The following is a 13815-nucleotide window of genomic DNA, read 5'->3' as shown; positions in this document are numbered from 1 at the left end:
GCAGTCTCCACAATGACAACAGAAACAGTGCTCCAGATTTTAAATAGAGCTTGTTTCTCTTCCATATCTCTCTGCCTAATTTGGAAAAGTCCATGAGGCCTCAAAAATTTTAGATACTTAGTTGTCAAAAAGATAATGTTGGCGTGAGGTTCAACATGGCGAGAGATCCTTGGTCAAAAAGTAATGCCTCCAAGCACTAAACATGCCAAACACCGTCTTTCTCACACCCAGTGCCCCACCCATAATCCCTGCCAAGGGAGTGGCCCAAAGCAGACAAGTTCTTCACTGTGAGACCCCAAGTTCCTAGTCACAGCTGGTTAATTGCTAGAGATCTCTGAAGAAGAAATGAACAAAGTTAATCAGAATCTCTTCCTCAGCTGTTAAGAATTGGGAAGCAGGCAATTAACAGTGTAAGCTGAGGCTGAAAGAAGTCAAGATGAATGGGAACTAAGCGAGTTAAGAGGATGAGAGGAGCAATACAACCACTGGTGGATTCACAGGAAGCTTGAAGTAAGTGGGGAGGAAATATATACAGAACAGAAGGGAAGAATATGCCATCTGATAGTAAGAAGGAGTGGAGCAGCTGTGCAGAGAGAAGCTAAGATGCAGTATGGGGTGTGTGTGTGTGTATGAGAGAGAGAGAGAGAGAGAGGGAGAGAAACAGAGAGAGAAGAAGGAGAAACAGATCAATAGAGACAGAGGGAAAGAGAAAGAGAAACAAGAAAATCAGAAACACACATGTAGAGAGAGGTCATCCTTGAGAAATAGACAAACTAGCCAGTCCCTAATGAAGGCCGGTGTTGGTTCTTTGTATTTCTAGTCACGTTGTGCCAAAACATACTAGGAAAGAGCAGAGGCTGTGGCTCTGATTAAAGTATTAAGAAACTAAAAAAACAAAACAAAGTATGAAGAAACTCAGAATAATTAGTCTCTGATAGGTTTTTATTAATGATCCTTATGCAGAGATGAAAAACACACCAATTATATTCTTATGGAAATAGTCATAGCCTAAGGTTTGAAGATCACTTCTGCATTATTTCCTTGTGCCAAGTAGCTTAATTTGCTAAATAAAGATGGTCCAAATTTTTATCAGAGCATATGCACTATTTTTTTAAAAAATCAAACATTCTAAAGGTTTGGCGATAACAAGCAACAATCCCTTGTCCCATCCCTCCCCAACTCAGTCTCACTCTCTGGAGAAAACCATTTTTAACTCCTTTTGTTAAGCAGTTAGGCAGGCATGAGTGAGAAGAAATATAGCAGATGCTAGCCACAGGCTCAGAGCCACGTCAGAGGGTTAAGAGCTACCTTCAGAGCCACCTCTAAGGGGTAACAGAACAGGAAAGTCCTAGCCACAGAGCGGGCTCAAAAGCCATAAGGGGACTTTCAAGAATGGAGCATGCACACAAAAGATGCAACTTGCCCTTAGGTTACACAAAGTCACAACAAAGCCCATTGGAAACTAATAAATATATAATACAGAAAAAATTAGAAGGCATCATGGGTAGACACATGCGCAGATGCCAGAATGTTATATAAACCACCGGTTGTCCATCAAAAACGTCAAAGTCAAATTTACATGTACACAAGGCAGACTTAAAAGGATGCAGCTGGAGCTTGTCAGGGCCATTGCTACTGTTGCTCTGGCAGTGGCCCACTTTCTCTCTTCAAAGTGTACTGTACTTATCTACTCAATAAACTCTACCTCCCCATTCTGGTCTCAGGTCTCTAATTCTCTGGTGCATCTGGCACAAGAATCGAGTGACTCGACAACACCTTAGCTGTTTCTTCTGGTACTTAACCTCTAAAGAATATGTTTATCTGCTATTTTTTTATTTATTCATTGGAAAAATCATCTACTGATCTCTTGATGAGACAGATGAGGCTAAATTCATATATATCACCTCTCCACTGCTCCTCTCCTGTCCTCCAAATATTACTACCTTTAGATCTTCTTTTGATTTTTATTAATTTTATAATCTAAAATAATACCTTTAAACTTCTATTTTTTGTCCTCATCAACTATAGACCATACCACTTGACCTCTTTTATAAGATAAGGATACTAAAGGCTCTTGTCCTGTCATTCAGCTCTCTTCTTTCCCATCTTCAATGTCTATAGGTGGCTCATTTTTAATATCCTCTTTCATCAGTACTAATAACTATCCCTAATCTTGCTCTTAGAACTGTGCCTTGCATCTGCTTAGCACTTTACATATTCTAATTCATTTAATCTATACAACCATGATAGTAAGTATGATCATCATCCCCATTATATATATGATAAGACTAAGGCCCAGGAAGGTCAATTAACCTGCCCAAGGTCCCTTGAGTAATCAACAGAGAATGGGATTCCAATGCAAGCAGTTTACTTTTGGGGGTCTACTTTTTGCTCTTCACTATTATAATCTACCGTCCCTCATTTTTAAATACCTTGAAATCCCCCAATACCATGATAATGCTTGAAGATATTTGACATTACTACTCCACAAGAGCCTCTCTCAAAATATTCCCATTGCCATTGTCCTGGTGAATGTCTCAGACTGCTGAAGAGAATATGTAAAACAGCATATGTAAAAAAATACGTACAAAAGAGAATGTATTTTGATTTTTTATTCTGGCATTTTGCTGATACAGCAAGTAAGAGTTAAGATAGTCCTAACTCCATAGGAACAACACACTGAAGGATATCCTGGGCTCAGAACTTCATACTGCCTATGTTACTACCTAACATACTTCCTGCATACCTCACTCAATTTATTTTGACCAAATTTTCACTATACTCAGACTATAATATAAAGATTACCTTGAATCCTATCTGGGCCATAAACATATTTCTGGTGTTGCACTTACTTATTAATCATAAGTTCCTCATCAGCTCAGCTGTTCTAAACCCCAGATAATAATTGTAATTTACAACTTCACTTCAGAAACCAGACTTTAAAGACAGAGTAAAATTCAAAAGAATAATTTATAGTAGAATATTAGTTAAAAAAGAAAATTCTTACCATATTGAATTGTTGCTGTAGTTTTTCATTTGCATAATTTATGCAAAACTGTTCAAAACTATTTATTTCAAATGTTTCAAATCTGTAAAACCAAAAATATTGTGTGAAGAGAGAAAAAGAAACAAATAGTTTTTTAAACTATTTAAAATATACACATTAGCAAGAAAGAAATGGGAAATTTTCTAACATTGTAAAACTTTCTTTCCACATCAGTGAAGATAAAGATCTATAAGTCAGTAATATGGACTCTGTACCCAGCAGACAGGCATCAGCCATGTAGGAGGGAGACTTTTTTTTAAAGGGTCCAGCATGCAGAGGTGTTCAACAGTTTGAGTTTTTGAGGGCTAATTCATCCCCAAGTGGGGGAACAATCAGAATTACGACAAAGCAATTGCTCCTGGCACTTTACAGATTCACACTCACATAAGAAAGGGGAAATGGGAATAGAGATCTCATAGCTTCTTTTGCAAAACTACACAAGATAATAAAAATATTAGGCATCAAAAAGCACAAGTATACAGGAAAGGTTTTAACAGTTAAAAGATGTTACTCAGAGAAGGCAAATTACCAAATGAAATAAGATTTTTAGAAATGCTCTTCTAATGTTCTTTTCTCCTTACCAGTAGGAGACAGAATCTAATAGCCACTTAGAGTTACTAGGTAATCTCTAGAAAAAAATGTCTGTGGCAGACCGCTAAGCCAAATATACTTACCCATATATGTCCAGCACTCCAATAAAAGAATGCTGTTTGACAGCAGAATGGAGGGCTTGATTGACATGATCTACAATCCAGTTAAAGAGCTTGGCATAAATGTGCTTGGCCAAAGCATCACGGGCATTTGTGGCCTGCAGCTTGGATATGGGTTTGATGTATGTCTCCGTGGTGGTAGCCAGTTTCCGATGGCAGAGCCAGTGACACATCTCTTCATAGTCCACACCCATAAGGTCACAGAAGATGCTGAGAGGTTCATGCTTGGGCTGACAAAAGAGAGTGGGTTATTTCCAATAGAATTTACTAGAAAACACTAAAATGAGGTAAAACAAAACAAAACAAAAAACAAACAAGAAAGAACCACAAAAACAAAAAAAACCCCAGCAACTTCTTTGTTATGAATGTCCAGATCACTTGAAGCTGATCAGTGATAATCACAATCATCAATCAAACCAGCATCTAGGCAGCATTTTATAGTCTATTTTAGGGCTCATTTCACAAACTATCTCTTCCTTTGTCTCTTCACAGCATTTGTTTGTAACTGTCTTCAGGCACCTTCATTCAGTCAGTTGATCAGAAGATCTGTCAGCCTGTCAACAAATATTTACTGAGTGCCGACGATATGCCAGTAAATAAAACCAGACATGGCCCCTATTGTCAGTCACTAAGGGATATGGATATCAATCAAATGATTGCTCCCTAAAACATAAAATCACTGCAAAGAACAAGGGCACTATACTATGATTCCATGTAAAAAGAGCATGCCCTATTCAAGAGGCAGGGGCCCGCTGCCTTGAGAAACAGAGTTGAGATCTGAAGGATGGGAAGGAAGGCAGTGACTCAGTGAAAGGGTGAAGAAAGGGTCTCCAAGCTGAGGGAACAGCTGGTATACAAATCCTGTGGTTGGAGAGAAACCAGCAGTATGAGAGACTGAAGCTGAATGAGGGAGAAAATGTCTGAGTTGAAACCAGAGAGACAGGCAGAGGCTACACCATGGCTGGTCTTTATCCTGAAAGCAAAGGGAAACTATTGAAGGGTTTGAAACAGGTAACATGCATGACTTCTCAGACGGAAATCTCTTTAATGACTTACATATCCCTATCCCCTACAATGTCTTCTGTAGGCCTTGCATTGAGTAGACATTCAATAAATACTTGTTTAATTTAATCCTTATGAGTGCATTATATTTTTTAACATCTTCACTAGCATGTTTCAACTGAATCTGATGACATTCTCGGAGAATAGGCAGGATGAACATTGCTATCTTTTAACTGAAATCCAAGAGGACAGCTTGTCAAACATCGCGTGGCCAATTTATAACAGGGTTGTTATTAGAACCTGGGTGTCCTAAACCCTCTTGCACTGTTGGTGGGAATGCAAATTGGTGCAGCCACTCTGGAAAACAGTGTGGAGATTCCTCAAAAAATTAAAAATAGACCTACCCTATGACCCAGCAATAGCACTGCTAGGAATTTACCCAAGGGATACAGGAGTACTGATGCATAGGGGCACTTGTACCCCAATGTTTATAGCAGCACTCTCAACAATACCCAAATTATGGAAAGAGCCTAAATGTCCATCAACTGATGAATGGATAAAGAAATTGTGGTTTATATACACAATGGAGTACTATGTGGCAATGAGAAAGAATGAAATATGGCCCTTTGTAGCAACATGGATGGAACTGGAGAGTGTTATGCTAAGTGAAATAAGCCATACAGAGAAAGACAGATACCATATGGTTTCACTCTTATATGGATCCTGAGAAACTTAACAGAAACCCATGGGGGAGTGGAAGGAAAAAAAAAAAAAAAAGAGGTTAGAGTGGAAGAGAGCCAAAGCATAAGAGACTGTTAAAAACTGAGAACAAACTGAGGGTTGATGGGGGGTGGGAGGGAGGGGTGCGTGGGTGATGGGTATTGAGGAGGGCACCTTTTGGGATGAGCACTGGGTGCCATATGGAAACCAATTTGACAATAAACTTCATATATTGGAAAAAAAAAAAAAAAAAAGAACCTGGGTGTCCTGACACCCTCACCTCCTGACCCTTCCCACTGAAGCAGTCCTTTCCATCTTTCATCTCCCTCCTCCCAAGCCATCAATTCATATACAAATTAGCACCATTACCAACAGCATGCTACAACCCCCTTAACTAAGCAGCTAATTTCATTCATATAAATATGAATGATTTGACAACATTTAGAATTGGATCAGTACTATCTAAACATATTCTATACCATAATATTAGATCAAGGCTATAAACTGCTTTGTTCAAATTTTCTGTAACTTTACTAATTTTTGGCCTTCTTCATCTGTCTCTTCTCTAATAATTGAGAGAAGTCAAAAATCTATCACTATGATAGATATGTCTATTTCATCTTGTGATTTCTGTTGATTTTTGCTTTACATATTTTAAGGCTGTGCCTTTAAGTACATGTAAGTTTGGAACCATTACATCTTCCTGTTGAATAAAATCTCTATCATTACATAGTACTCTATCTCTAGTGCTTTTGGACAAAGTCTATTTTGTCCAATATTGATACAGGCTCTGCCATTTTTCCCTAGTTATTATGGCGTGTCTTTACTAAACTTTTAATTTTCAAACTTTCTGTACCTTTATGTTTTAGGAATGCTCATTTCAAAAGTATATAGCTGAATTCTTAAACCAGTTATTGTTATCTAGCACTCTAGTTGTAGGTTTTTGAGGGGAGCAGGGGCTGGTGATTCATTTTATTTTTTTAACTTTTTGTTCTGAACTGGTTTTATTTATTTTTATTTATTTATTTTATTCCTGGATTCCTGGTTTTATTTTTTATTTTTCTAATATAATTTATTGTCAAATTGGTTTCCATACAACACCCAGTGCTCATCCCAAGAAGTGCCCTCCTCAGTGCCCATCCCCCTGTTCTGAACTAATTTTAGACTAACAGGAAAGTTACCAGTGGTAGGAAGAATTACCTTCACCCAGATTCCCTAAACAGTAACATTTTACTACATTTGTATCATCCTCTCTTATATACATGTACATACACATTAATTTTTCAGAACCTTTGAGAGCAAGTTGCAAACATGATGCTATTTTAGTACTAAATATTTCAGTGTGCATTTCCTAAAAACCAAAGATATTATCTTATATAACTATGGTATCATGAAAAAAATTTGAAAATTAGCAATGATGGAACCCTATTATCTAACCTATAGATCTAATTCATTCCTCCCTGATTGATCTAATCAATCTCTATGCAGGGGTGGGGGAGATATTTTTATAGTCTAAGATCCAGTTTAAGTTCATACACTGAATTTGGTTGCCACGTTTCATTAGCCTCCTTTAATCTGAACAGGACTTTGTTCTTTTTTTTGTCTTTCATTTGTGACCTTGACATTTTTGAATAGTATATCCCTCAATGTGGGTCTGTATGATGCTGCCTCATGATTAGATCTGGGTCATGCCTTCTTGGCAGGAATACCAGAGAAGTGATGTTACCCTCTCAGTGCACCATATCAGAAGTTATATGATACTGAACAGACATTTTTCCAAAGAAGACATCCAGATGGCCAATAGGCACATGAAAAGATGCTCATTATCACTCATCAGTAGGGAAATGCAAATCAAAACTATAATGAGATATCACCTCATACCTGTCAGAATGGCTATAAATCAAAAACAGAAGAAACAACAAGTGTTGGCAAGGATGTGGAGAAAAATGAACACTTATGCATTGCTGGTAGGAATGCAAACTGGTGCAGCCACTGTGGAAGACAGTACTGAGGTTCCTCAATAGTTAAAAATAGAACTACCCTATGATCAAGCAACTGCACTACTATTTACCAAAAAATACAAAAACACTAATTTGAAGGGATACATGCACCTCTATGTTTACTGCAGTATTATTTACAATACCAAAACTATGCAAACAGCCCAAGTGTCCATCAACTAATGAACGGATAAGGAACATGTGCCACACACACACACACACACACACACACACACACACACACACACACAATATTACTCAGCCATGAAAAAGAATGAAATCTTGCAATTTGCAACAACATGGATGGAGCTACAGAGTATAACACTAAGCAAAATAAGTCAGTCAGAAAAAGACAAATACCACATGATTTTACTCCTATGTGGAATTTAAGAAACAACAAATAAAGGTAAAAAAGAGAGACAGAAACAAGCCAGAACAAACTGATTATCAGAGGGGAGGTGGATGGGGGGATGGGTGAAATAAGTGATGGGAGTTAAGGAGTGCAACTTGTGATGAGCACTAGGCGTCATATGGAGGTGTTGAAGGTGTTCACTATATTGTATACCTGAAACTAATATAAAACTGTATGTTAACTATACTGGAATTAAGATAAAAAACTTAAAAACATGTTCACTATAAACTACAAACCAGAGAAATAAAGAAATACCTTTAGAGGATTTTTAAAAGCAAATGACAACAACAACAAAAGGAATAAAAAATAAGTTAAATGATGTTGTTTGGTCTCATTACTGGTCTTGTCAACTGTGGTCAGGAGATTAAGGAAATGTCTGCCAAGTTTCTCCACTGTAAAGAGAGCTATCATTCCCTTTGTAACTATTAAGTATTTTGTGGGGAGTTCTGTCTTTTCCAGCCCAATACACTATTCATTATTATTACTGTTTAATTAATGAAATTTTACCTACATTTGCACATGCTTTTCTAGTTTATTGATCCATTATTTATTCTCTGACTTTAGATCTTCTACTTGGGATCACTTTCCTTCTGCTTAAACCACATCCTTCAATATTTCCTTTAGTGAATACCCTGTTGGTGACAAAATCTCCCAATTTCTATTTGTCTGAAAATACTTCTTTTTTTCCATCATCCTGGAAAGATATTTTTACTGGATACGCAAATTAAGTTAATAGTTACTCTAGAACACTGAAGACTGTTTTCTGGCTCTTACTGCTCTAGTTAAGAAGTGAGCTATGGGTTTAACTGCTATTTCTTCAAAAGTAGTATGTCTTATCTCTTCCTATTTTAAGATTTTTCTTGGGGCACCTGGGTGGCTCAGTCGGTTAAGGGTCCGACTTTGGCTCAGGTCATGATCTCACAGTTCATGGGTTCGATCCCCACATGGGGCTCTGTGCTGACAGCTCTGACCCTGGAGTCTGCTTCGGATTCTTACTCCCTCTCTCTCTCTGCCCCTCCTCCACTTGTGCTGTCTCTCTCTCTCTCTCTCTCTCTCTCTCTCTCTCTCTCTCAAAAAGAAATAAACACTGAAAAATTTAAAAAGAAAAAATTTTTCTCTCTGCCTTTGGTATCATTATAGAGAGCCTAGGGATGACTTTCTTTTTATTTATTCTGATTTATTTATTCTAAGTCTGATTTTTTTAGACTTTCCAAATCTGAGGCTTAGTGTTATTTTCACAATTTCTGAAACTTATTAGTAATTATCTCTTCAAGTATTATATCTGCCTCATTCTTCTTTTTTCCTCTAGGAACTCTCATTGGATTAAAATTAGATTTTAATACTCTATCCTTCATCTCTCCTGTTTTAAGCGCTCCATCTCTGAGTCCTGTCATGCATCCTGGAAAATTTCTTTACATCTCTCTTCTAGCTCATCAGTTCTCTCCTCAGTTGTGTCAAATTTGCTATTAATTACTTTCGGCATTCCAAATAGGTCTGACTCTTATCTGTTGTTTCACCTAGCTCCTTCTATTTTGTTTCCTTGTGGAATTTGTGATTTTTGACTGTGAGCCAGTATTTCTTGTAACTTTTCTCAGGGGACTCCACTGAGGCCTGGTTTGAAGGTGGATCATCCAAAGTAGACTTGCATGTGCTTCTGTCAGCCATCTAAGGCACCATCAGTCTAGGACCAATTTAAGCTAAGTTTTCAGTATTTAGCTTTCTGGAACCATCTAGGAATTACAAAATCAGTCTGGGAGGAAGTGTGAGGGTCAGTTCATTTTTGCAAATCTTTAGGGAACTATTTCTCCTCCTTCACTTAGCACCAAGGCTTGCTCAAACCAGTTACCTTTTCTTTGTACTCTTGGAATAGGTGGTGGGCAAGCTTATTACTAGTTTCTCATTTAGGGTCTCAGCTTTAGGCAGGAGTTCCCCTGTTTATATGAGTCCTAGTCTTTGTGTTTTGTCTTCTGAACTCAACTTGGCTACGAAAACAAAAGCTCAAGGTCCCTGGGTTCAGCAAATACCTTATGGCGAGTCCTAACTTCAGGGTTCTCCTTTCTCATAGTTCCTATTTTCACTTAATTTCTGACATCTGAGTAGTTTTTACATATTTACTAAATTTTTAAAAAATATATAATTTATCCTGGCTGGCTTAGTCAATGGAGCATGAAATCCCTGATCTGGCTAGGGGTTGTGAGTTCAAGCCCCACACTGGGTGTAGAGACCACTTAAAAATGAAATCTTTAAAAAATATGCACATAATTTATCCAGTATGAAGATCAATCAGAGTACCTAGTCAAAAATCGCTGGAAAAGAATGTCTCATTTTACAGATGAGGCAACGACGGCTCAGAGAAGCTAAGTAACTCACCAAAAAACCTAGTGTGAGTAAACAGTAAAGCTGGGATTGGATCCAGGCAGAGACACTGAAACATATATTTCAAAACTAAAGTCTAAATCACATGAATTAATTTACACATAGTTTTGCTAATATCAACTTGGGTATCTAAACAGTGAAACATAAATCTTAACATTGTTTCCTATCACAATCTTGAGAAAGCAGGATGAAATAAGAATTAATTATATCAAAACTCCCTCCATTTTAATAAAATTAAAAAACACCTAAAAATATAGTGTGTGTGAGAGAGAGAGAGAGAGAGAGAAAGATTTGATGGTGGTGATCAGCAAATACTACAAATCATAAATGCCCAATGAGGATAATCAGACTGTCAGATTTTGTTACAATTTAAACAAGTGTTTTCACATATGGAATTGGGTTTTAATTCTCAGATGCAATTATCACTATGTGGGGAAGAATATGCAAATCCTCGTGAAGACACCCTATCCCCCAGCCATCTAGTTCATTTTCCCAGGAGTAACTACTACTAATAGTTTCCTCAATAACTTTTAAACCGTATTACAATTCCACAGCTGAAGACACAAAATTTTCAATTATTGGTACTTGTGCCATAGGCCAAATAAACCCTTCTCTCTAGATGGCCCCAATCCAACTTTCACATCTAATACTTCCCACTTCTGTTCATATGGACCAGAAATGTATCCAAGTTCTCTCTTCTCCTATCCCTAACACACACAATCACTGTGCACCAGGGATTAGCATCCATATTTCTTTATTTTCAGTTCCAGATTCTACTTGATGTAATTTATCCTTCTAATAATTATCTCTCTGATAATATTAATAGAGATACTTCAAATATACTGCTTCCATAAAGAATCAACAAAACTGAAACACAAATAAACCGCTACCACACTAAGCATATTCTGAACTTACAGGTATTGTGCAGCTGTCTGAATCCCGAGATGTAAATGCAACATTGCCTAAGTGAAGGATGCCAGCAAGTATTCGGAAAATTCCCATCTGATAAGACTCACTAATTCCTGAAACAGCAGAGTAAATGAATAAGTGATTACAAACCATTACAACAGACAATTTTAAGCCCATTTTTAACTCTTGAATATTGCCAGATGTGCAGATAGTAACATGTCGTCATTAACAACACTTTCACCTTTACTGACATTAACACGTAACACAGTTCAGCAGCATGGCTGAGAGCACAGGCTGTGGAGCAACGACTGGGCTCAAGGCCTGGCTTTGCTCCTGACCTGCCATCTCACATGGGCAGGTACTATCACCCTTCTATGTTTCTGTTTTCTCATTTGAGATATGGGAATAGTAGTGAGTATCTCAAAGGGTGTCTGTGAACATTAAATGAGAAAATTCAAGTAGTCATGTAGTATACTTAACACACTATGGGACACGTGGTAAATGCTAAACAAATTATCACCATCATACACTGGAATTAAGTATTTTATTAACATTATTATCTTTTCTACTCCAAATGCAATTTGCAGCCCAATAAGGCTGTTTTGATTCATATTATTTAATTACTTCTAACTACAGACCAAGTATAAGTCAAAGAAATCCCAAGATTAGAAGTGTTCAGGTTGGTGCTGTCTCCCAGCCTGATGAGAGAATATCCAAATGCAGCATTAGAGCAGGAAATGAAGGAGGAGGCAGGATGAGACAGCTGTTACAGCCCTTGGCTTTTTATCTGATCTGGCTTCATTCTTCAATAAGGTAAGAATTTCCTAAACATTAGGTATAATTATATGGAAGTAAAAGTAGTAAAATTATTTCCAAGTATACAATCATATACGAGGTAATTGAGAGTTGATCTCATAATGAATGCTTTCATTAACACCTATATTATGGCTTTTATTAATTTGCCATTTTCTATTTACAAATATATTCAGCCCTAGAAGTAAAGCGGTATTTTTCAAACTTTAATATGCATATGAATCACCAATGGATCTTGTTAACATACAGATTCGGATTCAGTAGGTCTGAGATAAGGTTTGAGTTTCTGAATTTTTGAAAGCTTCACTATGGTTCTGTACCATACTCTGATTAACAATGCTTTTAAATCAATTAGCTCACCTCATGGTATTCCTCAAAATACCAACACATGATTTAGTTATTCTGAGGTCTTTAAAATAAATAATCCACCACTTAAAGCTGTACATTAGAGTTCTAAAGATTAATTTACTCACATGTAGACCTCATTTTTTAAATCTCAGAAAGAAGACAGTGACATCTCAGTCATTTTTAAATGTTAGAATAATCTACATATAATACAACGTTTTGTCACTACACCAGCTCGCCACATTTCCCAGCCACAAAAGACCCCAGAAAAACAAAAACAAAAACCCTACAAAATGTGAGCTTGTTCGGGAAACCATAACATTCAGCTTTAGGTTTCAGATTTTGTGAAAATTTAAAGAATTACAGTTCGTCCTACTTACTTTAATGCCCCCAATTTGTTCTTTAAACAGCTTTATTGAGGGATAATTTACATACCATATAAAATTCATGGTTTGAAGTATGCAATTCAGTGATTACTTGTGCAACCACTACTACAATCTGATTTTAGAATAATTCCCACCACCCCAAAAAGAAACTCTGTGCCCATTTGATGTCCAAAGGTGTTTTATAAGGAATGTTAAATCTCCCAACAACACTCACAGCCTAATACAAAGCAAAGCCAATATTCCAAGCAAAGGTTGTTTAAATCAGAGAGACACTGCTCACAAGAGCTCAAAAATAAAATTACATTACCTAGCAAAGTGCAGGCCTGCCTGGTATGTGCCATCTCCTTGGTATCATCAACTCCTTCAATCACAGGACTGCCACCTTGCTTTGTGTAATGAAAGTTATTTGCATTTCCTGTAATTAAGGAAAAAAAAAGATTTGCAGTCTATAAAAAAGCTTTGAATTCTACCTTTATGTCCACTCTAAAGTAGAGGCACTGATAGCACAGATAAGTGTACAGAGTCTGGAGTTCGATTCCAACTCAATACTCAAACAGGTATCAACACATGGCCAATCTTGCTTCATTTACACAGTCATTCACCCCTTCTCCATCCCTAGGTTATCGTGAAGCCAATTACAGACTTGTTATCATTTTATTCATAAATATTTCAGTATGAGATAATCTCCCTTTTAACAAATAAGTTTATGAACTTGGGAATTAATAGAAAACAATACCAGGACAATAAATTTAACCCCATATTCATACCTAATCGCAGCATTTTAAATTCAGGTAAATTTGCTGAAGCACAAAGCTGATAGAAGATATGATAGTTTCTCTCCTCTTCTGCCTTTGAAATAAGAAGAGTTTTCAATTATAGCATTTTAACCTAAAACTCATAAAATTCAATCACAAAAAATTTTAATATTTAATTCAGTGCAATAAGTTGTCCCTTCCCAAATTTCCTAATATAGGATTATGATTATTAAATTTTATGATTAGCTATGTGCATATATGAGTATGAATCTATTAGTTACATTCAACAAAAATTATCTGATAATGATGTTTTTGGAAGTAAAGAACAGCTTGATATATGCCAT

At 36.8% G+C, this 13815-nt stretch overlaps 1 protein-coding gene across 7 annotated transcripts in view; it reads right to left on the bottom strand.

Annotated features, from left to right (window-relative positions):
* Positions 1 to 13815, bottom strand: part of MYO5A (myosin VA) — a 198693-nt gene that overhangs the window by 84810 nt on the left and 100068 nt on the right. For all 7 annotated transcript variants that reach the window (XM_042941987.1, XM_042941991.1, XM_042941992.1 and 4 more), the window contains 5 exons: positions 13484 to 13565; positions 13024 to 13131; positions 11179 to 11285; positions 3721 to 3986; positions 3008 to 3089 (listed from right to left, as the gene is read on the bottom strand). In XM_042941987.1, coding sequence (XP_042797921.1) covers positions 3008 to 3089; positions 3721 to 3986; positions 11179 to 11285; positions 13024 to 13131; positions 13484 to 13565 — 645 coding nt within the window. The remainder of the gene's footprint in view (positions 1 to 3007; positions 3090 to 3720; positions 3987 to 11178; positions 11286 to 13023; positions 13132 to 13483; positions 13566 to 13815) is intronic.

This window comes from Panthera leo, chromosome B3, assembly GCF_018350215.1.
Source record: "Panthera leo isolate Ple1 chromosome B3, P.leo_Ple1_pat1.1, whole genome shotgun sequence".
NCBI classification, from domain to species: Eukaryota; Metazoa; Chordata; class Mammalia; order Carnivora; family Felidae; genus Panthera; species Panthera leo.
This window is presented reverse-complemented; position numbering and strand designations above follow the sequence as displayed.